Source organism: Bos indicus x Bos taurus, chromosome 25 (genome assembly GCF_003369695.1).
Source record: "Bos indicus x Bos taurus breed Angus x Brahman F1 hybrid chromosome 25, Bos_hybrid_MaternalHap_v2.0, whole genome shotgun sequence".
Taxonomy (NCBI): domain Eukaryota; kingdom Metazoa; phylum Chordata; class Mammalia; order Artiodactyla; family Bovidae; genus Bos; species Bos indicus x Bos taurus.
The window spans coordinates 42,175,235-42,197,184 of NC_040100.1; the positions used below are offsets into that span (position 1 = coordinate 42,175,235).

Consider the following 21,950-nt stretch of genomic DNA (forward strand, 5'->3'; position numbering starts at 1 on the left):
GATTGGTGAATTTAATATTCTACAATGATGTTTCAAGGCAAGAGTTTTTACATTGTTTTCTGCGCCCTTTCCGGGAGGCGGGAAGGTGAGACCGAGATTGACAAGTCCCACCTCCTTGGAAACGGGCCGTACTTGCCGACGGTGCCTAGAGCCGCCACCTTCTCCGCAGGGAGTTTTCTACCGTCCCTAAAGGCGGGAGAGGGGGCGGGACGAGGAGGGGTAGACCGACAGACTTTGCAGCCAGTCAGCGGCGGGTGGAGGGCCCGATGCCTCGGCGCGACTTCCGGTTCCGGCGAGGCCTGGGTTCTGTAAGGTAGGTGCTGCGGCAAGTCTGGGTTCGGGGTCTTGCAGGGTAGAGCCTGGATCACGCGTCTGCGGTCAGGGCCGAGCGAGGGGTTGGGCCGGTGGAGGGGATATCGCGGGAGCAGGGGTATGGTCGAGGCCCGCATCCTGCCGGGCGCGCGTGACGGCGGCCCCGGCCTCCCGCCAGGCTCGCCGCGATGCCCCTGCACAAGGTCCCGGTCGGCCTGTGGAAGCGGCTGCGGCTGCGCGAGGGCATCTACTCCTGCCTGCCCGCGCACTACCTGCGCTCTCTGGAGGAGGCGCGGACGCCCACACCCGTGCACTTCAGGCCGCACGGGGCCAAATTCAAGATCAACCCCAAGAACGGGCAGCGGGAGCGCGTGGAGGACGTACCTATTCCCGTTCACTACCCCCCGGAGTCCCAGCTGGGGCTCTGGGGCGGCGAGGGCTGGCTGAAGGGTCACAGATACGTCAACAACGACAAGGTGGGTGAGCAGGCTGGAGCCGTGCTTCCGCGGTCTCGCTGCCCTGCTCCTCGTGGGCTTTTGGGGAACGTGGACAGTGTAAGGGCGCCCACCGCTCGGGGAGAGAGCCTGACAGTGTGGTAGAGACAGCTCCCTCTGAGTTGTGCTCAGGAGTTGAGTCTCAGTTCTGGCAGTCAAGTCGAGTGTACTGATGGGAGGAGCCCTGAGTGTTGAGAAGGGCTGGGGGTGAGGTTTCAGGTCACCTGTCAGCTTGCCGCCAAAGATTCACCTCAAATCAGGTCTCCTGAGTCTGCTGCTAAGCGGTGCTGCCTCTGGGGGGAGCTTGAGGTTGGGGGCTTTGTGTCTTTAAGGCCTCCCAGGCTGGCGTCTCTTTGCCCTTGGCCCCTTGGTCTCTGGTTTGGAATGACCTGTGAACCACGGGATACAGCTGTGTGTGCTGTGTCTGGAATGAAGACCAGCACCCCGGGCAGAGTCTGGGTGGGAGTGGTCCCTGCACTCCAGGGTGTGGTGAGAAGCAGCAGGGCTCACCAAGCCTCCCACATCTGCAGTTCTCTAAGAGGGTGAAGAAAGTGTGGAAGCCGCAGCTGTTCCAGCGTGAGCTCTACAGTGAGATCCTGGACACCAGGTTCACTGTGACGGTGACCATGCGCACCCTGGACCTCATTGACGAGGCCTACGGGTTTGACTTCTACATCCTCAAGGCAAGCAGATCAGCACCAGGCTGGGGTCCCTGGTGAGATGTAAAGGGGACCATGTCCCTTAATGGACACCCCGGTGGGAGTCAATTACTGTGGACGTGGGAAGCACAGCTACCTCCTTCTCTGCTCTTAGACCTTCCGCTCTCCCGGCCTGGGTGTAAAGGTTGCCCACATGGCCTAAAGTACTGCACCAGGCTGGCCTGGGGGCTGCCAGCTGCTGGGGAGGAAGCTGGAGGGGCCAGCTGTTGGGGTGGGCGGGGCCCTGCCCTCAGCACCTGGCCCCATGCGGTGCCTCCTGCCAGACCCCGAAGGAGGACCTGTGCTCCAAGTTTGGAATGGACCTGAAGCGAGGGATGCTGTTGCGGCTCGCCCGACAGGACCCCCAGCTGCACCCGGATGACCCTGAACGGAGAGCGGCCATCTATGACAAGTACAAGGTCAGGGCTCCAGCCTTTACTTACTGCTCCTCGTGGGTCCCCCAGCTGGCTGCCTGAACCTCACTGAGAGCCTGTCTCTGCCTGCCCAGGCGTTTGTCATCCCAGAGGCAGAGGCTGAGTGGGTTGGTCTGACGCTGGACGAGGCTGTGGAAAAGCAGAGGCTCCTGGAAGAGAAGGTGAGCGTGTGGAAAGACCAGTGAGAGCTGGATGCTTGGTGCCACTGGTTGCTTTGACTGCCTGGCATTCCCCAGGGTCTGCCCAGTACCACTCGGAGGCCTTTCTGTCTGTCCCTTAAAGGAGTCTGTGGCATATGGTAGCTGCTGCCCTCTCCCTCTGCCTTTATTCTCCAGGGAAGCCAGGGGCAGGTGCCTGATCCTGTGCCCCTCTCCCCGAGACAGGGCACTGTCCTCTGGGTTAGGGGCGAGTGTGTGGTGAGTGGGCCTGGTTGACCCTGTGGCCAGGCCCAGTCCTCTCATGCTCGATGCCTCCCCAGAGCGCCTTATGGTGACCTGTCTTGCCCCTCCAGGACCCCGTGCCTCTGTTCAAGGTCTACGTGGAGGAGCTGGTTGAGCAGCTTCAGCAGCAGGCGCTGTCCGAGCCGGCTGTGGTACAGAAAAGAGCCAACAGGACGTAGCTGCCCGGGGACCTGGGCCTGACAGCCAGGCTCAGCACCGTGGACAGAGCCTGGGGCCTTGGTGACAGCCGCCCATGGGCAGTGGGTGAACCCATGGCTGTGTGCTGGCCATGCAGCTCCTGGCTAGGGTGGGCTTTGTGGGAGCCCCAGGAGGCGTCTCGTCCCAGGATCCCCAGAGGCCTGGGGCCATCTTACTGCCTGTGTGGTTCCCTGCTCTCTCCTCCTGCAGCAGGGGCCCTGTTGAGGAGGGTCACCACCCTCCGGGGCCAGTGTGAGTAAAGTCTGAGCCAGGTCGTGTGTGTGCTGCTTTGCTTAGAGGATCAAGCTGACTCCCTGCCGAGGTGGTCTTGGCACGCAGCTCAGGTGGGTAGTGGTCCCAGGCGTGCAAGGCTTCAGTCCTGTCTCTCGTGGAGAACCTAGCGTCGGGGGAACAGAGTGGTGCTGCCCCTCCCCCCGTTGCACAGCCCTGCCCAGGTGGACTGTCCTCCAGAGCAGAGGCCAGGTGCCATGGCCAGGCTCTGGATGTGGCTGCACAGGGTCTGTGCCAGCTCGGCCTTTGGCATGGTGAGCACCCCCACCAGCCCTGGGAGGTGCGGGGGCAAAGGGTGTCCTGCGGGGCAAGCCTAGAGGCTGCAGCTTCTGGCAGCCCCTCCTTGTCATGCTCAAAAGGCCGCCTATGACGTTGGCGCCTCTCCTCCGCTGGCCCACAGCCTGAACTTGGCGGGGGCGCTGTGCTCCAAGTGGGAGGCTGGACCAGGTACCTGAGGCTTCTCCTGATCTGAGATTTGGGGGCCATGACCCTCTTTGCTGACCTTTACCCGGGAGTCCTAAGCACTGAGGCCCATCCAGGTTTCTCTGGGAGGACAAGTGGGTGCCCTGCCCGAGTCCTGTGGCTGACTGGACCACCAGGAGTACCAGGCTCCCCGGGGGGTTGCCGTGGACGTGACACCACCTGGGCTATGTTTATAGGACAGGAGACCAAAGAGAGCCTGCAGCTGGCTGGTGGGCACAGCTGCAGGAGGGCCCTGGAGACCCTTGGCTCCCGGCGAGGTCATCCAGGATTGGGGGGTGCCTTGAGGTCAGGGCCCTAGCGGGAGTGCCGTGGAGGTCTCACCAGTCCCTGTCTCCTCCATGGACCTTGAGACCCCATGTGTCCTACCCCTGTTTTGTGATTGGTTTTAATTTTTTAAGAGTTTTACCAAATGCTGATGGTGCCCAACTCTCCCCTGGCCCGGTTCTGTGGGCTGGCAACGTCCAGCCCAGTTATCCAAACCACAGCCCCTAGCTTGGTGGACTGCGGGTGATCTGGGCGGGCCACGTTCCCTCCCATGTCCAGGGTCTTCCCCCCCCCCCCGCCACAGTCTCTGCCTGGGTCGCCTGTGATGTCTACGCAGAACATTCCCCGTTCACTGACCTCAACTCTGGTACTTCTGTCTTGGCCTGCTCCTTCCTGCTCCAACTAAGGCCATAGCCGAGGGGGCACCTGGGTCATTCCTGGGCCCCCGAGGGACCCTGCACTGGTATAGGGTACGTGACCTGAGTAGGTGGGGGCTGGGCCAGGTACCAGCAGTGGCTGTGGGTTGGGGGGTACTGGTGGGTCCTGGGAGGCCTCTGCTGGCTACTGGGAGGAGCTTGGCATGTCCTGAGAGGGTCACTAGCCTGCCCGCCACCTGGGGCTGAGCTGGCGGTGGGGTCTGAGTGCAGCCCTTTTCTTCTGGTGCAACAGCAGTTTCGTCAAATTCTCCCTGATACCCTTGACTCCGGAGAAGTTTTGCAGCTCTCCCTGCAGGCCAGACTCATTGCCCGGCCCCTAGGAAGCCACCCCTGGGCCTGTGGGTTTGGTCTGGGGGGCGAAGTGGTAAGGGGACAGGGACTGCCCTCCACGTGTCCCACTGCCAGTCCTGGTCAGGCTGAGGGCCCCTGAGCTGCCATTGCCCCGCTCAACCACACCCCTGACGTGTTGCTGTTTGAGCCTCTGGTTCTGCCCTGGCCGAGGTCCTGCAGCCCCTCAGGACTTGCAGTGGTGCCGAGGAAGGTCAAGCCTGCAGAAACCGGAGCTGTCCTGCACTAGCTCCTGGCTGCAAGCTGGCCATGCCCCCGTCTCTGCACCAGCTGGGTCGACCCTCCGCTTGTGTTTCCCTGACAGCAGAGCTCAACCAGTATGGTTCCCTGCTGGACTGGGCAGGAGGATGAAGTATCACAGTGGCTCTGGACTAGGGAGGGGCCTTTGGGACCAGCCGTGGGGCCCTGACAGTGTGGCATGCTGAGCTCACTGCCTCCTTCTGACGTCCCTGAGTCCCTAGAGAAGGGGATACCCTAGGTCAAGAGGGGCAGGGCCCCTCAGGAGGGTCTCACCTGAGTTTTCCCATCTGCACAGGGCAGCCTGGGCCCTGTCTGGGTGCGGGGGAGTCAGAGGAGCCGTGGGGGCATCCACACGCACTGGGACCCACCCAGCCTGTACACTCATCGCTGCCCCTTGAGCCAGCTCCCACCCCTGCTGGCTGCCCCCAAGGCAGAGCCCTGCAGGGGTCAGAAGAACCTGTGCAGTCTGGCGCTCCCTGGCAACAGGCTGGAGCCCCTTTAGCAGCCCCAGGTGGCCCAGCGCTGAGCCCCCGCCTGCACTTTGCCCCTGGACAGGCTCTGCCTGCGCTAGGTGTCCACAGACAGGAGGCCCCACGGCTGGGGGTGGAAGCTCGGAGACTGGGCAGCGTGGGGTGGAGCCAGGCCAGTGTGAAGAGGTGTGGGATGAATCTAGGGTACTGGACAAGCAGCTTCTGGGCCCAGTCTAGCGTGCCCTCTTTCTGTTCCGTCAAGTGTGTGAGCCCTGGGCTCCTGTCCCACACTCCCCTTGACTCCAGAACCCTCTGGCTTTGGCAGTGGACTCCTCAGGGTCTGCCTCAACTCTGGCCTCTTCCTGGGGCATGAGGCTCACACCTGCTCCTCCTCGCCTGGCCTCTAGTCTCCATCTTCTGCTCAGCAGGTGGGGCTGGGCTGCCCAGGGCTCTCCGGTGGCCTTCACGGGGACCTCGACAAGGTGGTGCTGACCCCAGCAGCCCATGGAAAGACCATGGGCTGTCAGGAACATGGGGTCTGGGTGGCTCTAGGATGCTGTCTGCCCTGTAACACCCAGAAGGGCCGGTCCTTGGAGTGATGGTGTGTTGTGTCCTTGCTGGAAAGCTGTGGCATTGAGACCTCAGGGAAGGCCTTGCTGAGGCCAGCAGACTGGGGACAGGCCCTGGGAAGAGCAGCTGCAAAGCCTTGGGGTTGGAAAGAGTCCCCTGGTCCTGTCGGACAGGCACACAAAGTCTTTGGGGCAGGAGGGCTGTGCTGGGGTCACATGAGTGTGTTCAAAGGGCGGAGGAGGGGTTGGCTGCAGAGATGAGGCTGGCAGGCCCTTTGTAGTCTAGGTGGAGAGAGCTTGGACCTCCCTCAAGGGTGGGGAGTTCCTGCGGCTCCCGCTTCCGCTGCCCTCACCCATTATTTTCTCACCAGCGTGGGCCTGACCTTCAGCTCCTGGTGCAAGCCTGACCTGAAGTCATCCTCTTAGTAGGGGCTGCATGGACACTGTTCCTGCCACTGCCAGGGTATCAGGAAGGGCATGGAGTGGTTTGAGACACGTCTCAAGAGAGGGACAGGAGCCCCTCATGCTGGACGTGCACAACACACGTACACGCTCAATGGCTGCTGCAGGAGCAGCCACCACCCAGCCACGTCTGACCTGACCCTCCGAGGGGACCCTGGCATGGGCCCACCAGCGGTGCCGCCTGCTCCCTCCGCAGTCAGGAGTGGCTCGGGGGTGGCGGTGTCTAAAGGGGCTGGTTGCCATGGCTACCATAGGGTTCCGAGGCCGTCATCTGGTCCCTGCCTCAGCCAATCGGCGGTGGGAGCCTGAGCTGCAGCCTAGAGTCACGCTTCTTCCTCGCAGCCACACAGTGGCCAAGAGCAGGGACCCGCTTCCTGGAGTGGCTCAGAGTGCTCTCACGGACGGCCAGGCCCAGCATGGCGGAGCGCGGGCCGGTGGGGCGGGAGCAGGCGCACGGAGCCAGGCAGGTGAGGTAAGCCGGGCGGGCGCATGGACAGACAGACGGGTGGACAGGCAGACAGGTGGACGCGCTCCCTGCTGCCCATTGTTCTTGTGGCGGAGCCCAGAGCCCTCCGCCCACCCCGCCCTCTGCACCTTCACCCTGGGACCCTCTCCCCAGATACCCCAAGGAAGGGTCATGGGAAGAGAGACAAAGGGAACGGCACAAGGCAGGACGAATCGCAGCGCACCGAGGTCCAGGAAACCGCTCTCGTGGGTCTTTCTCGGCAGATTTCACATAGAGGCGGCATCAAAGACCCCCAACTGGCCAGGGCCCTGGGCGTAACGGCCGCCCAGCCCCTCTCCCGGCCACTGCTCCCAGGGCTAGGCAACAGGCATGTCAAGGCAATGCAGTTGCAGGAGCATTTTTTTTTTTTTTAAGAAGAAAAAAAAAAAGGCGGAAAAAAGGGAAAAAATGTCCACCTATAACGGGAGCGGTCAGCCCAAGATGGATCAGAAGCACCAAATCCCATTACTCGGGACTTCAGAGGACAGGCCCCGAAAAGGCAGCTGTGATTAAGAGCTTGTAAATGGAGTGTCTTTTGGAGATCAAAGAGGGACACGCTCATGTGTGTGCATGTGTGCGCGTGTGCACGCGTGTGTGCAGGAACGCGCGTTGAGGGGCGCCAGCAGCGGGACCGTGCGCCATGGCGTGGTGGAGCCCGGCGTGTCACCTGCCGGCCACGGCCGCCCTCCATGTTGCAGTGTCCTTGCCGCTGTGTGCTACGTGCTACCCTGGGGGCTGAGCCCACGCAGGCGAGGCCCAGTACCCACCACCCGCAGCCAGCCCTGGGCAGCAGGCCCTCTGGAAATCGGTCCTCCCTGGGCCTTGGCCCCCAGCACGGGCCTCCACATTCTCCGGGTCTGCTCTCGTCCCCGTGTTTGGCCCAGATGGACCTGGCAGGAGCCGAGGGCTCAGGCCCGCTGCGGCCGAGCCCGCCGTGAGGACGGGCGGAGGCGCCTGAAAGCGACCGGTCGTCCTGCTGCCCGCAGAGGCCGCGAGCTCCCAGATGGCCTGGCGAGCGTGTCTTGGAGGTTCAAAGCCTCCGTCTGTGCGATTGTTAGGTTATTAGGTAAACTCTGAGAAGCAAATCTTTTAATCCACTGTGGCTAATCCAGTGCACTTTTGTTTGCCATGACAGATTCTGCAGCAACAAAGGGGCCAGAGGGACCCGGCATACATAATCACATACTTATAACTGGGCCGCAGTGGCCGCAGGGTTCCTAGGCAGCCGAGAGAGACATCGAGGGACAGCAAGTGAGGGCGTGGGTGTGGGCGAGGGCAGCTGGTCCACCTGGGCACACTTCCCCATCTCCTGGCACCAGTCCCCAGCTATGAGCTTGGGGAGTGGCCCTGGTCCCCGGACCGTGCAGGCTCGAGGGGGTGGAATGAAGTATGTCAGACCGAAGGAGAAGGGATAACCAACAGATGGGTGTGAGTTCTCACTGCCCCAGGAGGGGACTTCAGGGATGGGGCAGCTGGGACAGGGAACAGGGAGGACAGAGGTGCCAGTCCACCCGGTGTGAAGTCAGTGCAGCAGGAGGGCGGGCGTCCCTCGGGGACCTGGCCCCTCTGCCTGGATCTGCCGCTCCTGGGGAAAGCACTGGGAGTGGGCGGGGCTGGGAGGCCAGTCCTCTGTTGGTGACGTGTCTGAGATACTCGCCCTGGACCATGGCCAGCTTAGGGTCCAGTTCATGGCCTACGCCTGTTCATGGAGGGCTGCACACAGACCTCTGAGGCCAGCAGCAGGTCGGCACCCTCACTTGCTGAGGAGGGCACTCTGGCTCAGGGAGGTGCCCAGAGACTCTGGCTGGCCTGAGGCAGGCAGGTGCTCAAGTATCCAGGGAGGCGGGAGCTGGACAGGGGGTCCCAAAGCACCAAGCTGGGGAGGTATGGGGCTGGGGTGGGGGGTGCTGCTCGCCCCTCCTCCTTCCCAGGCCCCAGTGGCTGTCGGGAGCCACCTTGGACATCAAACCCTCAACACCTGGCCTCTGTCCCTGAGCCTAACAGGCAGCCTTGTGGTCAGAATCCACCAGAGAGGCAGTACAGGAGGGTGGCCCTGCTATGCCCCTTGACCTGGAGTGATGCAACCCCCTCAGGACACAGGGTAAGACCCGAGCTGGGCACGTGTGGAGGGTACCCTGGGATCCAGTGTGCTGGCTTGGGACTTGACCCTTGACTCCTAGGGGCCAGCAGGGGTGTGGGGGCTCTCAGGTTTGCTGGGTGAGTCATCTGTTCAGGGACCCTGGGACGAGCGTGGCGCTGGCTTGTTGGGCCTGCGACTTGGGGCTCCGAGCAAGCGGAACAAGCAGGTGACCCCTGCGGCTGGTTGTCTTTGAGAATGCCTGCAATGGCAGGGTGCTCGGAATGCTTCCTTCACTCTGGGTGGGACCTCCTGGCCTGAGAGAGGCCGGGGTAGGATGAAGCATCTCCTAGGAGTGGGGGCCACTGGGACTGGATGACAGAAAGCAGCAGGGTCAGAAAGTATCGGCTGTGCCACTGAACTGGCCTTGGAGCCAGCTTGTCTGAAGAAAACCCTGCTCCTGTCCCTTGCCCTCCCTGCTTGGCACTTAGGCTGGGGTGGCTACTGGTTGACCTGTCTGTGGCAGCTTTGGCTGCAGGCTGGAGAGAGAAGTCCAGGCAGCAAGAGGGATGCAGAATGCCAGCCTGAAGAACACGCCTGCCCACAGGTATGAAGGGCGAGAGGAGCTGGACACAGGTGGAAAGAGGTGGAGGACCTGTCAGAGGCCGAGCCTGGGCTCAGAAAGGCCCAGACGGGCGGCCATGGAGCCGGCTGGCCCAGGAGGCGCACCTCCTTGCCGGTCCTAGGACTGACTCGGGGCGACCATAGCAGTCACACCCAGTCTGACACTGCCTCAGGGATCAGCTCTGTCCCGTAGCCCCAGGTCCTCCCCTGCAGCTGTCTCACTCTGTTGGATTAATTTGTACCAACCGTTGATGGGAAGATAGCCTGCTGCAGAGCTTGCTGGCCTTCCTGAGATCACAACAGTTAGTGTCCTTGTGGACCTTCTTCCTGACGCATGAAGAAACCGCAGCCCGGCCCTGTCCCCTCCAGCGTGGGTGTTCTGGGGTGTTTCCTGCCTTTACAGGCATGTCCTCTGCATCCACCCAGGCGGGTACCGTGTGTGTGGGCTCTGAGCCTTTCTACTTGGTGTGTATCTCATGCCCTCGGTGTGACGACTCCGCATCCTTTGCCAAACTTGTGATGGGGGCGCACCTCCTCCCCCCACCCCCTCCCTGAGCTCAGAGCTGATGGAAAAAGCACACTTGGGCAAGATATGGAGTCCCCGGGGCCAGGTTCACTGCCGGAAAGGCAGGTGGCCCCTGTGGCTGGGGCCGCCTCTTGGAAGGGAAGTCCACGTGCCCTCGTCAGAATGAATGAGCCAAGGCCTCCTTCCACTTCGGGTCCTCACCTGCCTGCCCACTGTCCACCCCCACCATGCACACCTGTGACCAGGCAGAGGAGCAAGAAAACGCAGAACCCAGAAAAGGCTCTGCCTGTGAAGCGGGACCGCCTCCACAAGGCTGACTCAGAGCAGCCTCTTCCTCGTCCTCCTCTCCTAGGAGAGGGTGCGGACCTTATGAGCAGTAGCCCATCCCGGGGGCTCGTCCCCCACGTGTGGCATCAGGCTTGATGGCCCTCAACGTGCCTCCTCAGTCAATCATGGATGATTCCTGCGAATCATTTCTTACGATAAATGGTCTTCCTCAGCCAAGTGGACAAACAAACACCCATAAGGCTTCAGAGCTCACTGTGTTTCAAATATTCCTTTTATGTCTTAAGTTGAAGAAAATAATTTCTTTTCTGGTTTTAAGTTTTTCATTTAGTTCCTGGAAAGCCTGAACACACGTCATCCACAGTTTATCACATCAAAGCCTGTGGTGGCAGATTCCTGCCCCTGGGGAGGGTGCATCGGAAAGGCCCTCTGTAGGAGAAAGTGCTCCAGCCTGCACTTCCTTGTTCCCAGGCTCCCACGGCTCTGTCTGATCACAGCTCTGGGTGGCTGACGCAGTCCCTCTGACCGGCCACCCCTGTTCCAGCACAGGCCCCCGGGGCTGCCCTCCCTGCCTCCCTCTCTCCAGAGTCTCCCTGAGCTCCCTCCTGTGGGCTCCCCCATCCCCGCCCTGAGTGCCCACAGCCACAGCCCATGGAAGCAGGCTGCAGCCTTTCCTCGAGGCTTTCTGACTCCCTTCCTGTCCCCACAGGGTGAGGGCCCCGAGGAGCCGGAGGTGCGAGGGCCCTGCTCTGGTCCCAGGGCCTGGGGACATCTGCCGCCATGGGCCAGGAGGAGGATGGATGTGGACACGACCCTGGGAGCCTGGCCTGGCCACAGCAGCAGCTCTGCAGAACCAAGGCAAGCACTGGGGGCCCGTGTCTGGAGGTGGGAAGACAGCCTGAGGACCGATGTCCTGGAGGCCCTGCTGTCTGTCCAGCTTACCCAGGACTCCTGCAGCCCACACAGACCCTGTTGTGCCATGAAGCCCACCCACTCTGCCTCTAAGGCTCTGCAGCTGAACAGAGCCAGGGAGAGGCTGCAAAGGCATCTCCTGTACCAGCCCTGGGAAGCCTGGGACCATCCCAGGGGATGTGAGAGAGTGACACCTGTCACAAGGACCCTAGTCGGTCCAGCTGGGTTCATCAGTGCTGTTCCTCTGCGGTGCTGACCCACCGTAGCCACTGCCCCTGCCCAGCCAGTCCTGGGTGTGGTGACAGCCCTCAGAGGCGGCCTGGGCTATCGGCAGGCTGGGGCACTCCCCTGTGGCCTCCTCCCTCACGGATGAAAGCCTGGGTGTCGGAGGAGGCTGTACTGAGCCCTAGGAAGCTGGTTGCTAGAGCTGGGGTGCCTCCGTGCTGTGCACCTCAGGCAGGTGCCAGCCGTGGGCAGCTGCATAGGAGGCTGGCTGGTGGGGGAGTGCCCAGAGCCTGGACTTCCTCCCTTCGTAGCGGGCAGTGGGGGTGAGCAGTGTCCCTGGGAAGAGGTAGTGGCATCAGAGATGACCTCAGGGACTGGGGGCAAGTGACCAGAAGCAGCCAGGGAAGAGCCCTGAGGACTGTGAGGGCTCCAGGGAGCAGGCTGGCTGCTGGGGACAGCCTAGGACAGAGGGACGGGGGGTGCTGGGGACAGCTTGGGACAGGTGAGGGATACGGGGCCCCAGGTCTGGAGGACGTGAGCAGGTCCCTGTGCGGCCTGAGCTTCAACCTCCTTGTGTGTACAAGGGGGTACTAGCCAGGCCCTGGGGCCCCTGGGAGCATTTCTCAAGGTGCCCGGTCTGACGTGGCACAGCTGGAGGATGAGGTCCTGGATGATCGTGGGGGTGGACTGCAGGGACACTTCTGTGGGGGGCAGTCAGCACTTCCTGGTGCCTACATCTTTCCTCTGGGAGGGGCTGGTGACAGGTGGGCAACCCAGGAGCTAGCCAGTGGGGCTTGCAGATCAGGCCAGGGTGGCCATGGCAACAGTGAGGGGGAGGGGGTTGTCATGCAGGTGTTGGGACATCCGGAAGCCCTTGCTCTCAGGCTGGCCTGGGCCAGTGGTACCCGTGGGGCAGTGGTGGGAAGTGAAGCCCCTGCCAGGACCCTGGATGGTGCCTGAGTGGAACCCCGAACCTGGACCAGCTGGGTGGGGCCCCGGCCATTCCGCCCACAGCTCTTTCTGGAGGTTGGAGCTCCCGCCCTAGTGACAACCAGCACTCACTGGATGCCTTCTTGTGTGACCTGACGGGGACTCAGGGAGGGCAGAGCCCAAGCCCACCTTCTCAGGGTCCTGGCTGACCAGGAGGCAGTAGGCATGGAGAAGGGGGACAAAGAGGCCGTATATCACTCGGGGCTTAGCTCCTGGTCAGCCTGGCTTGGCCCTGCAACTGTCCAACTCCTGGACACCTGCTTCTTCCGTGCCAGGGGCAGTCAGTGGCCGTTCTCCTCCGAGAGTCTTCCGGGTCAGAGAGCTCGGAGGGCGTGGCAGCCTGGCTGGGCGGGCCGGGACTGGGGTGCTGACCTCTGGAGCCCTGGGTCAGTGGACACCATGTGGGAAGCAGAAAAGGGCTCCGACCTGGCGTGCGTCTGCGGGCCCGCCTGAGGGCCATCTCTCCCTTGGGCGCTCGGGCCACCCTCCCTAATGACACAGCCCCAGGGGACCAGAGCAGTTCGACGGCGTCTTGGCCCCGCCCACACTAAGGCCCCGCCCCCAGCGACATATCTGCTGAGGTCCGCTCGGCCAGGCTTTGCGTCACGCCTCCCGTCCGCCTGGACACTTGGCTCCGCCTCCACGCTCAGGGCCCACGCCCACGCCCAGGCCCCGCCTCCACGGCAGAGGCTCCGCCCCCAGGCTCCAGGCCCTTCCCAGCGCTCGGATTCGGTCTCGCGCTCTGGCTCGGTCTCGCGCTCTGCGCCCGGTTCCCCCCGCCTTGGCCCCGCCCACGACTCGGCCCCGCCCACAAGGCCCCGCCTCCACGCCGGAGGCTCCGCGCCGCGCGTTCCTCGCCCTGTCCCCGCGTTGGGCTCCGTCAGGTGCTCCCGGCCCCGCCCCCGCGCTCTCGGCACGCCCCGCGCCCCGGGCCCCGCCCGACGCTCCGGGCCCCGCCCCCGCACTTCCGGGCGGCGCCGGCGGGGGCGCTCCGGCCTGGGCTTAGGCGCTCTGGGCTCCGGCTCCCCGCTCGGGGAAGCGATCGTGGCCGCCGCTACCTCCTCCGCCGCCGCCGCCGCTGCCGCCGCCGCCGCCGGACCGGCCGGAGTCGGGCCGGAGCCGCGTCCCCGCGGAGCAGGCCGGCGGGAGTCCGCGGCCGTCCTTGGCGGCGGCCCCGCGGCCTGCCCCGCGCCCGCCTGCGGGCCGCCGCGCCGCCGCTGCGATGGGGGCCGCCCGGGGCCGCGCCCCCGCCGTGTCCCGCCCGCGGCGCCGCCGCTGAGCGCATGGGCTGCGCCGTGCCGCTCCGGGAGCCGGGCCCGGGGCCCCGCCGCCGCCGCCGCCGCCGCCGCCGCCGCCGCCGCGCGGGTGAGTCGCGCGGCCGGGCGCGCATTCCTGAGGGGCGCGGGCCTGTGCGGCGCCCATTGTAGGCCGCGCGGGCCGGGCCGGGAGCGGGACCCGGAAGAGGGGCTCGGGGGGCGTGCGGGTCCGGGTCCGCGAGGGCTCGGAGCGCGAGAGGGGGCGTGCGGCCCACCGCTGCGAGGGCGGGTGTGTCTAGGAGGGGGTGCTCGCTGCTGATGCCGAAGACGAGGGGTCGGCCCCTGTTGACTCTTGGGCCGGTGGACGGCTCACAGCGGGCAGCCACTTGCTCTGGGTGAGCTGAAAGGAGTGAGGAATACTCGGGATTCTCAGAAGGAAGATCCTTCCGGGAGGAGGCTGAGGTGTGCAGCTGATGTGTTTGATTGGATGGTGCTGAGTGCGGTGCTGTGATCCGTGGGCCTGGAGCAGAGTGGGTGGTGGGTGCAGAAGCATCCTGGGGATAAGCCGGATGGCGGAGGGTCCCTTCTCCTCCCCGTACAACCCCCGCCCCCCCAACCAAAAAGTAGGAGTGAGTGAACCTGAAACCGGAGGAAGCACTCCCCGTGAGGCAGAGCCTGAGGCCGGGTGGTCTGGCTTGCTTGAGGGGCTCTACTCCCTCGGGGAGATGCTTCACCCCCCAGCTTTCTCTGCCTCTCTCCCGGGTGTATGTCTTAGAGTCCACCTCTGCTCTCCATTTTCATGGGAACTGAGTCCCTTCTGAAACCAGAGCTGTACAGTCAGGGCAGTGACGCTCATAGTTTAGCATCGAGCACAGCAGAGAAAAATGCATTAGTCCTCTGGGCATTTTTCTCAGCTGGTCTCTAAGATAATTAATAAAGAGTGATTGTGCATCTTGGCCCCTTGTTTGTGCTCATACTTCTGTTCTCTGCTGCTTCAGGGAGACCCTCAGACATCCTTGGACCAGGCCTTGTTTTGGAGAACACACACATCTAAACCTGACCTCCCAAGATAGCACTATCTGGGTTTCAGTTTTAAGAACTTGTATTCAGGAACAAGGATGGGAAAGCATACAGCATGTATGTTTCTGTCTGATTCCTAGCCAGTGTTGATGTTTCTTGGATTTCTGGTTTCAGGAAAGCTAAGTGGACTTTTTGGGTTTCTTTGGTCATTGAGGATTTGGGTGGTGGGGGAATAAATTACATGGAAAGCTGTAGTCCCAATCCTTAGGACAATCCTTAGTTAACGGACAGTTGGGAGTATGTCAGAGTCACACTCTGTTGTTTCCATACTTCACATAAATCAAAACTTCAAAAGTTGCATTTGAGTAAAACAAATAAATATACACACGCCTACAGCTCTGAGCTGGCTGCCGTGGTACCCAGGGGGTGCTCCTTGGCAGTGACTGAAGGAGATTGTAAATGAGGCATCAGAGTTGTAGATTCCTTTTGTGGGGTCCCCTTTGTTGAAGGTGGTTACAGGCTGTTGGCCAGATCCAGTGCCTGTGGGTCCGTGACTCTAATCTGAAGCAAGGCAGCATCTTCCTATGTGGTGTGTACGTGTGCACGCTGAACGCCTGCCATGCTTCTTCTTGGGAACCCGGAGATCTCAGTAATGGGAGCGCGTTTCATAACAGCAGCAATGTGGAGAGATGTTCTTGTGCTTCTGGGACACCGAAGGACTCCTGTCAGTTGACAGGCAAAAGCAGATGTGAATTTTAAGAAACGTTTCTTCCGGGCTATGAGAAGATAGCTTAAATGATTAGGGGGACTTGCTCTCACCCAAATGAAAAGACAGCTCGATGTTGAATTTGCTGCTGTTTCAGCACCCGTGAAGGCTGATGTTCCACATCTGTGCCGAGTGTTGTTTTCCTTAATGTTCATGAATTACATGTTTGTTGGTGCCCCTTAGTTGAGAGACCTTGTGTCAGATCCTGTAGGCCCTGCAGAGAACGTTTAAACCAGGCTGCTCCAAGTCGTTTACCTGGAAGACATCAGCACTTTAAGAGAAAGTGACATGACTCGTAATCAGCTTCCCCTTAGAACACGGTGACTTAGTTTTTTCTCAAGGCAAGTGAACCACAGAGCATCTCCAGCAGTAAGGCTCAGGGGACCAGGTGTGGGTCCTTCCTGAGATGGTGACCCCGACAAGAGGGCGCTAGCATCCGGGAGCTGGTGTGGAGACCTCAGAGGTGCTCAGTCCCCATCGATGGGGTTCAGAGGAGGTGACCTTGCAGTTGAAGTGGTCTGTGAGCAGCAGCTGTCACAGCCCGTGGGCCTTGACCTGAGAAAGCAGGCTGTTCCTGCCGAGGCCGAGATTGCAGCTGACCCGGTAGGCTAGTCACTAGCTGCAGGACAGTAGTTGTGACCCATCGTCCACCTCTGGGTGCCATGGGGCGTTGGCAGCTGCTGGCAGGCGAGTGTGTGCAGACCAGGTGTGGGGCAGGTTGCATGTAGGCCAGGGCCCAAGAGTGGAGAGGTGACTGGGAGGTCTGTGCCTTGTGTTGGTGCCAGGTTTTTGGATTTTGCTCTGCTCCTCTGACTTGCTCAGCGCTCTCAGCGATTGGGCCTATCATGCTTCTCTCCAGTCTCCTAGGCAGACCACCTACATCCAGCAGGCCAGGTTGGGAGGTGTGGCCTGAGCCCCTGGGCTCAGTGTCAGGGAGGACAGGACGCGAGGCTGTGGCAGAGCCCTGACAGGGCAGCCCTCCCTTGTGCGAGACGGGCTTCTAGCAGCAGAGACAGAACCATGGCTCCCTAACTCCGAGAGGGCGAGTCACGTGGCCTTTACTTTCCCGAGCTGCATCCTGTGAGCCGCGGGCTTCCATAGCTAGTAGGGTTTGGGCCTCGTCTGCTCGGTACCCTCTCTGCTCCTCAGAGTACTCAGTTGCCATTTGCTGTCAGAAGGACACTTTCCTTTTAAGCAAGGTTTTCAAGTCTAGAGCACGTCTGATGGAAGCTTTTTTTAAGACTGTTCATGGGAATTCTCTGGTGGTCCAGTGGTTAGGACTCCAAATTTTTACTGCTGAGGGCCTGGGTTCATTCCCTGCTTGGGAAACTAAGATCCCACAAGCTGCCTTGTGTGGCCAAAAACAATAAAAGCCTTCACATCATCAGCGGTGTGAGAAGGCCCCTGTGCACGGAAGCAGCGTCCTGTGCTCCTCACTGGAAGGTTCCCTGCTCTTTGGGGTGTGTGGAGACTTAGAAGAACCAGTTGCTGTGTGTTTGCCCGGGTCGTGGGGACACTCAGTGTGAAGCGGTGGAAAGCAAGAAGCAGAGCAGCCGTGGGCTCGAAGAGCGTGGAGGGCCGACATGGCTGCCAGCCTTCGGTGTGGAGTGCCATGTCTGCGCATCACAGCGGCCCTGTGACGCTGAGATACACACCCTCACCTTCCTCGTGAGGGGCTGGCTCTCACCTGGCTTTGCACAGCTGGGAGGACCAGAAGCTCCTGTGTCTGCTCCAGCCCTCCTGCCTTTCCGGAGCTTGAGAGGGCCTGGCCACGCAGTCCTGTAGCAGCTCAGGATGGAGGGTCCCCAGGCTTGTAGTCTCTCTTTGTTCTCACAGAAGGACCCTCAAGGGTAGTGACGCTCTCTGTGTTCTGGACATCGATTTCTTTGTGCCAGAGGCATTCCTGTAGTTGGCAAAGTTTACAGAAATTGTTCTAACATAGTACAAAACCTTGTGACAAAGCATTGAACATTTAAACTGAGTTTCTGGCTTTGAGTTCGAGTGGGAGGGCATCATTGAGAGTCTTGTGGTGAGAAAACCTCTGTGGTCATGTTTCCATGGACCCACCTTTCCTAATCCTTGTCCTCTTAATGGTTTCAACAGGACAGATTGATTCACTTTGGAGCCGTAAGTACTGATGTATTAGGGTGCAGCGCTCATTGTTCATTGACGCACAGAGTCCCAAAATGAATATCCAGGAGCAGGGTTTCCCCTTGGACCTCGGAGCAAGTTTCACCGAAGATGCCCCCCGACCCCCAGTGCCTGGTGAGGAGGGTGAACTGGTGTCCACAGACCCCAGGCCCGTCAGCCACAGCTTCTGCTCTGGGAAAGGCGCTGGGATTAAAGGGGAGACTTCCACAGCCACTCCGAGGCGCTCGGACCTGGACCTGGGGTACGAGCCTGAGGGCAGCGCGTCGCCCACCCCTCCGTACTTGAAGTGGGCCGAGTCGCTGCACTCCCTGCTGGACGATCAAGACGGCATAAACCTGTTTAGGACTTTCCTGAAACAGGAGGACTGTGCCGACCTCCTGGACTTCTGGTTTGCCTGCAGCGGCTTCAGAAAACTGGAGCCCTGTGACTCGAATGAAGAGAAGAGGCTGAAGCTGGCCAGAGCCATCTACCGCAAATACATCCTTGATAACAACGGCATTGTGTCCCGGCAGACCAAGCCCGCCACCAAGAGCTTCATAAAGGACTGCATCTCGAAGCAGCAGATCGACCCCGCCATGTTCGACCAGGCACAGACGGAGGTCCAGTCCACCATGGAGGAGAACACCTACCCCTCCTTCCTCAAGTCCGACATTTACCTGGAGTACACGAGGACAGGCTCGGAGAGCCCGAAGCTCTGCAGTGACCAGAGCTCTGGGTCAGGGACAGGGAAGGGTGTCCCCGGGTACCTGCCCACGCTGAACGAAGACGAGGAATGGAAGTGTGACCGGGAGGTGGATGAAGACAGTGGCCGGGACCCTGCTCCGCCCGGCAGGCTCACGCAGAAGCTGCTCCTGGAGACGGCCGCCCCGAGGGCCTCCTCGAGTAGACGGTACAGCGAAGGAAGAGAGCTCAGGTGAGTCGACCCGCGGCCTGCAGTCCTGTGCCCACCTCCACGACCTGGAGCAGCAGCCAGGGACAGGCCTTGTCCTTCAGCCAGAGTGGGTGGACTCCCGGAGCCGGGGTGAGTTGTGGGGCTGGTCTTTGCTCACGATACCTTCTCGTGTGTTAGGTGTCTTTACGTTTCTTTTAAAATTGTGTGTGTGTGTGTGTTTTATTCCCGTGCCTGGGCTTCCCATGGCTGTGGCGAGCGGGGCTGCCCTCCAGCCATGGGGCCCGGGCTTCTCCCGTGGTGGCGTCTCTGGTTGCGGCTCGTGGGCTTCGTAGTTGTGGTGCACGGGCTTGGTTGCCCCGCAGCACGTGGGATCTTCAGGGACCAGGGATCAAATCCGCTGCATTGGTAGGCGGATTCTTAACCACTGGACCAGCAGGGAAGTCCCAGATGTTTGTTTGTTTGTTTGTTTGTTTGGCTTCATCAGGTCTTAGTTGCTGGGATCTTTGTTTGGGCCCACGGGCTCAGTAGTTGTGGCCTGGGGGCTTAGTTGCCCCAGGCATGTGGGATTTTCATTCCCCAACCAGGAATTGAACCGGAGTCCCCTGCATTGAAAGGCGGATTCTTAACCACTGGACCACTAGGGAAGTTCCCCCTAGATGTTTTTAATATTTGTATTTTGAGGGCACTTTTATAAAGAAAGATTGAAGGCGGGAGAAGGGGATCACAGAGGATGAGATGGTTGGATGGCATCACCGACTCTATGGACATGAGTTTGAGGAAAGTCTGGGCATTGGTGATGAACGGGGAGGCCTGGCATGCTGCAGTCCATGGGGTCCCAAAGAGTCGGACACGACTGAGCGACTGAACTGACTGACTGACCTATCAAGAACAGCCTAGCCTATGTGGCTTTGTAAGTCATTAGGAATGTTGGAATTCTTAGGAGTCATATGATATTTAAAGCTTACCCTTTAGTAGTAAAATTTGTGTTCTTTTGCACAGAAGGTGGGTTTATGTGGCAGACTTGATCCTCTTGGCTTGATAGGACATTTGAGTGCGTCAGTATGGAGGGAATTCCGGGCCGCTTGGGAGGTGGTGGCGAGGAGGCTGCTGTGCCGCAGGCTGTCCGAGCACCTTGGGAGCCCCTGTGGCTGCAGCGGGGGCTCAGGATTGGTTGTGCACCGCCTGGGCCCGCCAAGGAAAGGGTTGTGCTGCTGTGTATTCAGTTCCCAGCTCTCTCCAGTTGCGATCAGTCCTTGCATGGGGAACGGTGCAGCCTTGGAGGCGTGAAGTGGTGCTCTCCGGAAGTCGTTGCCAGTTTGGAAGTGTGCCAGTTTGCCGGAAGTGTGTTTGGTGTGGAGCTGGGGCCTATAGCCAGTGTCGGTGGGCGCTCGCGTCCTCACTCATTTCCCTGTCGGCAGGTGGTCCCGGACACTCCTGCCTGCAGAACTGAAAGCCGGGGATTCTGTGGCTCTGCGGATTCAATCGCGGATCTGCAGATGCATCCCTGGGTGCTGGGCTCTCCCGTGGAGGCGGTAAAAGCCCAGATCACCTCTCCAGGCTTTCTGTGGCAGAGAGATTGGCCACTTCTAACAAACACAGTGTTAAACTTTTTCAGGGTTTAAATATTCTTTAAGTGATGTGATGAAAAAAGATACAGTGTTTGAGGTAATCTTTGTGCACCTTTATACACCTTTTGTTCACTGTCCTTATGGATTAAGTAATCTTTTTAGGACAGAATATACTATAAAATTACCCTGGTAAGGAAGGCAGTAAGTGACAACAGCTTTTAGAACCTAACGCGGAGGTTTTCGTATTCGATTAGAACAGTTTTAAAATGGGATTATATTTGAGACCTGGGCTGCAGAGGAAAACAAATTGAGCTCAATTCTGATTTCTGATTTTAGAAATTCCCACGTGCTGCCCCTCACACTTCCCAGTTCTCGGTCGGGGGCCCGTTGTAGCAGCAGCCTTGTTTTTTCTCTCTTCAGTTTGCTCTGTTCGTAGTATGAACCCTTTACTGTCCGATTGCGGGAACATGTTCAGCTGTGAGGACTCAGGCACGTGGAGGTGCTGGCGCCCCCGAGCCCTGCCTGCACTGGGACGCGCCCTCCCGGGGCTGCCTGTGTGGGTGTGTGGATGGGCGCCCTCCTGTGTCAGGGCCGGTGTTCGTCAGCACTGACAGGCTGTGGAGTCCAGCACAGTCCGCTCGCTTTACAGGGGTTGCGGTTAGGGCCCATGAGGTTGAGAGTCACAGAAAACCCAGCCCGCCCGGCTTCCACAGTGAAGGCGTTGGGCTGACCCAGATAGACAGAAAGTCCGGCGCAGGCCCAGCTTCCGGTGCGGTGTGATTCTGACTTCAGCCATGTTTTTTTTAAAGACTTGATTTTGTTTTTGTTGTCTTTTAGGGCAGTTTTATGTTCCCAGCACAGTTGCAAGGAAGGTACAGAGGTTTCCTACGTGCTCTTGCCCCACATGTGCACAGCCTCCCCCTACCACCCCATCAGCGCCCCTACCAGAGTGGTCATTTGTTAACAGCGGATGAACCCGATCCTAATCTCTACTGTCTGCATGGTCTTGTCTTTTCTATATGCCATGTAATTGGAAGTAGACCGTATGTAACCTGTTCACATTGGCTTCTCTCACTTGGTCATATGCTTTTAAGGTTCCTCAGTGTCCTTTCGTGGCTTGATAGCTCATAGCTTCAGCCCTGAATAGTATTCCACGCTCTGGATGGACCACAGTGTACGTATCCATTCGCCAGCTAGAGGACTTCCTGATGGGTCCAGCTTTGGGCAGTTGCAGTAAACACCTGTGTGGGGGTTTTTGCGAGGACGTGAGTTTCCATCTCCTGTGGGTAGAACATCTAGGATCGTGAGTGCTGGCTCATGTGGGAGGTCGGTTTTACAGGAACTGCTCTTCTCTGGGTGCTGCTCTGTCTCTGCCTTACCACGGCCAGCTTTGCTCCCGTGTTCTGTAAACAACTGCTCCCCACGGCTAGGGCTGCCGTGTGGCCGGCCCACTCCAGTCTGATCACGGTGCCTGGGCTCCTACCAAGTAGGGCCGCCCCGCCCTGTCCAGCGGGGAGGGAGAAAGAGAGTGGGTGCTGGTGCCCGCCCCCGCTGCCCAGCCGGAGGAGCAGCACGTGCCATCTCAGCGCGGCCGCTGCTGGAGAGTGTGTCAGGAGGGCCTGTCTGGGACAGAACGATAGCAAGGGGCTCCAGAGCTGAGCTCCCCGGCCCCACGGGCCCTGCACGTGAGGCCGCTCCAGCTATGCTTGCTGGGGCTGCCCTGGCTCCCTGTACCAGGTGGGGCTGCCTGTGTGCCCGCTCCTTGCCCGCTCCTCATTGGCTTCACGTGCTCACATGGCTGTTTTTCATGTTGCTGACTTGAGAGCCCTTTCCATAGGTCTTTGTCAGAACTGAGAAAACAGGGGTGTTCCTGCTGTTTTCTGCACTTAACCTAGTCCCCTGGGGTCATTTGGAGCCCTGGGCTGAGGGGTCATTAAATTCCTTGCTGGTTTGCTGTTCTCTGTACGGAAAATTTTCCTGGTCTTTGTGGCCCGTTGTCAGTGGAACTCTGCA

The 21,950-nt window shown here is 60.3% G+C and overlaps 2 protein-coding genes across 8 annotated transcripts in view; both read left to right on the top strand.

Moving 5' to 3' along the window:
* Positions 1-221: 221 nt before the first annotated feature.
* On the top strand, positions 222-2,850 carry MRPL28 (mitochondrial ribosomal protein L28). 2 transcript variants are annotated; one of them, XM_027526856.1, is made up of 6 exons: positions 223-313; positions 491-788; positions 1,337-1,489; positions 1,789-1,923; positions 2,013-2,099; positions 2,450-2,850. In XM_027526856.1, the coding sequence occupies exons 1-6, from the start codon at positions 267-269 to the stop codon at positions 2,555-2,557; spliced, it is 828 nt and encodes a 275-aa protein (XP_027382657.1). In that variant the 5' UTR covers positions 223-266; the 3' UTR covers positions 2,558-2,850. The 2 variants fall into 2 exon arrangements, with proteins under 2 accessions (XP_027382658.1, XP_027382657.1); XM_027526857.1 differs by lacking the exon at positions 1,337-1,489 and having other exon boundaries at positions 222-313.
* Positions 2,851-8,554: 5,704 nt separating this feature from the next.
* Positions 8,555-21,950, top strand: part of AXIN1 (axin 1) — a 43,003-nt gene continuing 29,607 nt past the window's right edge. For 2 of the 6 annotated variants that reach the window (XM_027526842.1, XM_027526845.1), the window contains exons 1-2: positions 8,555-11,015; positions 17,430-18,390. In XM_027526842.1, coding sequence (XP_027382643.1) covers positions 17,513-18,390 — 878 coding nt within the window. In that variant the 5' untranslated portion in view covers positions 8,555-11,015; positions 17,430-17,512. Of the gene's footprint in view, positions 11,016-13,608; positions 13,650-13,845; positions 14,003-17,429; positions 18,391-21,950 lie in introns of those variants that run through there. The other 4 variants (XM_027526847.1, XM_027526846.1, XM_027526843.1 and 1 more) reach the window with 4 other exon arrangements.